This window comes from Eucalyptus grandis, chromosome 3 (assembly GCF_016545825.1).
Source record: "Eucalyptus grandis isolate ANBG69807.140 chromosome 3, ASM1654582v1, whole genome shotgun sequence".
NCBI classification, from domain to species: domain Eukaryota; kingdom Viridiplantae; phylum Streptophyta; class Magnoliopsida; order Myrtales; family Myrtaceae; genus Eucalyptus; species Eucalyptus grandis.
This window is the reverse complement of record NC_052614.1, coordinates 9392271-9394935: the sequence shown is the minus strand read 5'-3', so window position 1 is coordinate 9394935 and position 2665 is coordinate 9392271. Positions and strand designations below refer to the sequence as shown.

The window sequence follows — 2665 nt, the reverse complement described above, 5'->3', positions numbered from 1 at the left end:
GCTCCATTACTTTTGAAAGGTACCGTAAATGTGTAGAACTTAGTATAAGACTTTAGAGTGTCGCTATATAGTAATTAGTCGTTGATCAATTCGTATCGATAAATACAATATTCTAAATATGGTTTCCACGAGACTTGCTATCACCGGGCTGCACTTAGTCCATGAGAAGCACACATCAATAATACAATATTCTCAAGCCTTATCATTTAACAAATCACGTTCATAATATAAATTTTCGTAGTCCCGTTAAATAAGTTATCGTATTGAGATACGATCTTGCTTATGCCAGCATCAATAAGAATTTTAAATGGGCAGCTGTTGCACCGTCCCTCCAGACAGTCCTTGTATATATAGAGAGTCACGGTACTAGATCCATCGAATAAAAGGAAAAGTTAGACACCACCATGGAAAACGAAGAGAAGAAGCTTCACGTAGCGATGTTCCCATGGCTCGCTTACGGCCATCTCATGCCCTTCCTTGAGGTCGCCACCTTCTTAGCTCGAAAGGGTCATCGCGTCTCCTTCATCTCCACCCCGAAAAACCTCCAAAAGCTCCCCGCGAACCTCCCTCCCTCGATAACCCTCGTTGAGCTTCCTTTGCCTCGCGTCCATGGCCTCCCCGACTCTGCCGAGTCGACCTCCGAGCTGCTGCATAACATGGTCCCTTACCTTAAGAAGGCATACGACATGCTCGAGCCAGCTGTTGCCGAGTTCCTAGCGAAGTCGGACGTCGACTGGGTGATCCAAGACTTCATGTCTTTCTGGTTACCCCAAAAGGCAAGACGACTGGGCGTTAAATCGGCATTCTTCAGCATATTTAGTGCTACCACCCTCGTCTTCTGCGGCCCGCCATCGATTTTGATGGACGGTCAGGCCCGAGCCAAGGCGGCAGAGGACTTGACGGTCGTTCCCCAGTGGGTTACTTACCCCACTAAGGTCGCGTTTAGGCTTCACGAGGTGATTAACGAAGAGGATTTCGTGGACTCTGACGCTAACATGTCGGTTTTCGAAAGGTTAGGCAGGTTGATACAGGGTTGTGAAATCGTGGCCACAAGAACCTGTAGCGAGTTTGAGGCCGAGCCATTGAGTCTACTTAAGAAGCTTTACGGAAGAGCCGTGGTTCCGATGGGGCTTTTGCCGCCCCAGAATAAAAGCCGCCACGAAGGAGTTGGGAGGTGGAGTGAGCTAAAGCAATGGTTGGATGATAGGGAAGAGAAGTCGGTGTTCTACATCGCCCTGGGCACCGAGGTAGCTCTGAGTCAAGAGTTCATGCACGAGTTGGCATGTGGAATTGAAAAGTCAAGTTTGCCCTTCGTCTGGGTGGTAGGCCGAAAGGCTGGTCCCGGCAGTATCCCTTCCAGCTTCGAAAGCCAGGTGTCGGGTCGAGGCTTCGTCTGGGTGGGTTGGGCTCCTCAGCTGGACATCCTGGCCCACCCGTCGGTTGGCGGGCTCTTGACGCATTGTGGGTGGAGCTCAGTCATAGAGGCCCTCGGGCAGGGCCGGGCGCTAATCCTGTTTTCCGGCGGGAGCTCGGACCAAGGACTTGTGGCAAGGCTGATGGACGAGAGGCGGGTCGGGTCAGAGGTACCAAGAAATGACCGAGACGGGTCCTTCACAGGCGACTCGGTAGCCGAGACGATAAGGCGGGTCATGGTGGAGCCGGAGGGAGAGGAGGTGAGGGCAAACGCATGGGCCATGAGGGAGATATTCGGCAACGTGGAGCTGCAACACAAGTATCTAGAGGAGTTCGCTCAAGTACTTGAAGAGGGCAGAGCCGCAAGTTGATGAGATGATCATGTCGACCTAGAATTTTCTGTGTGAGTGTGCTATTCTTTTTGTCCTGGGTGCGATTGTACATCACTAAGGAGTAAATGCTGGGTCCATCTAAGTCTGCTTTTTCGAGCAGCCCATGCCCTTCTTTTTTCAGACTGAACACCCCCCGACTTTCAACTACCATTCTAATTTGGGTGTAAATATAGCAGCTGTTCCGATCATGATGGCAGACGAGTTGATGAATTTGGGCCACAATTTGCAGTGAAGCTTTTATTGTTTTTGATGCAATTCGATCTCTAGACCAGGCATTCTTGAACTATTCTTCTAATGAAATGTAGGAGAGTGAGTTCATTTCACCGCTATGATCCCAATCATCGGTTTGTCTTTTTTTTTTTGCTAGCAAATGTTGGGTAGGCTCGTTCAATTAGATTAAACCCATTGCATTAACGCGACAAGTTACATGATTTGAGGAACATTTCCTTAGAAAAAAGACAATTTCTATTGCGCATAAATATTAGTTAATAGAAAATATTTGCGTCATGGTAACAGTCTTTACTCGAAGATTTTCTATTAACAATGAACATGGATAATCCAAGACTTTGCGTCGCACTGGTTGCCCCAAGTTGCAAGCCGACTGGGTGTGAACTCAGCATTCTTTAGTGTATTCGGTGCTACTAGTCTCGCTTTCCTTGGACCACCTTCCGTCTTGACCGATGGCCCGAGCCGAAGGCCGGAGGACTTGACCATCGTTCCCGAGTGGATAGATTACCCGTCCAAGGTCAGGTTCACGCTCCACGAGATAGTCACTCATCAGGATTGCATGGACAAGGAAGTTTCGGATTTTCAGAGGTTTGGCAAGTCGATTCGGGGTTCCAAGTTCGTGGCCGTGAGGA

The 2665-nt window shown here is 49.0% G+C and overlaps 1 protein-coding gene across 1 annotated transcript; it reads left to right on the top strand.

The window, feature by feature from the left end:
* The first annotated feature begins 404 nt into the window (after window positions 1–404).
* Window positions 405–1784, top strand: LOC120291623 (UDP-glycosyltransferase 91C1-like). The gene has a single exon (XM_039309284.1). The coding sequence runs from the start codon at window positions 405–407 to the stop codon at window positions 1782–1784; it is 1380 nt and encodes a 459-aa protein (XP_039165218.1).
* Window positions 1785–2665: the final 881 nt, after the last annotated feature.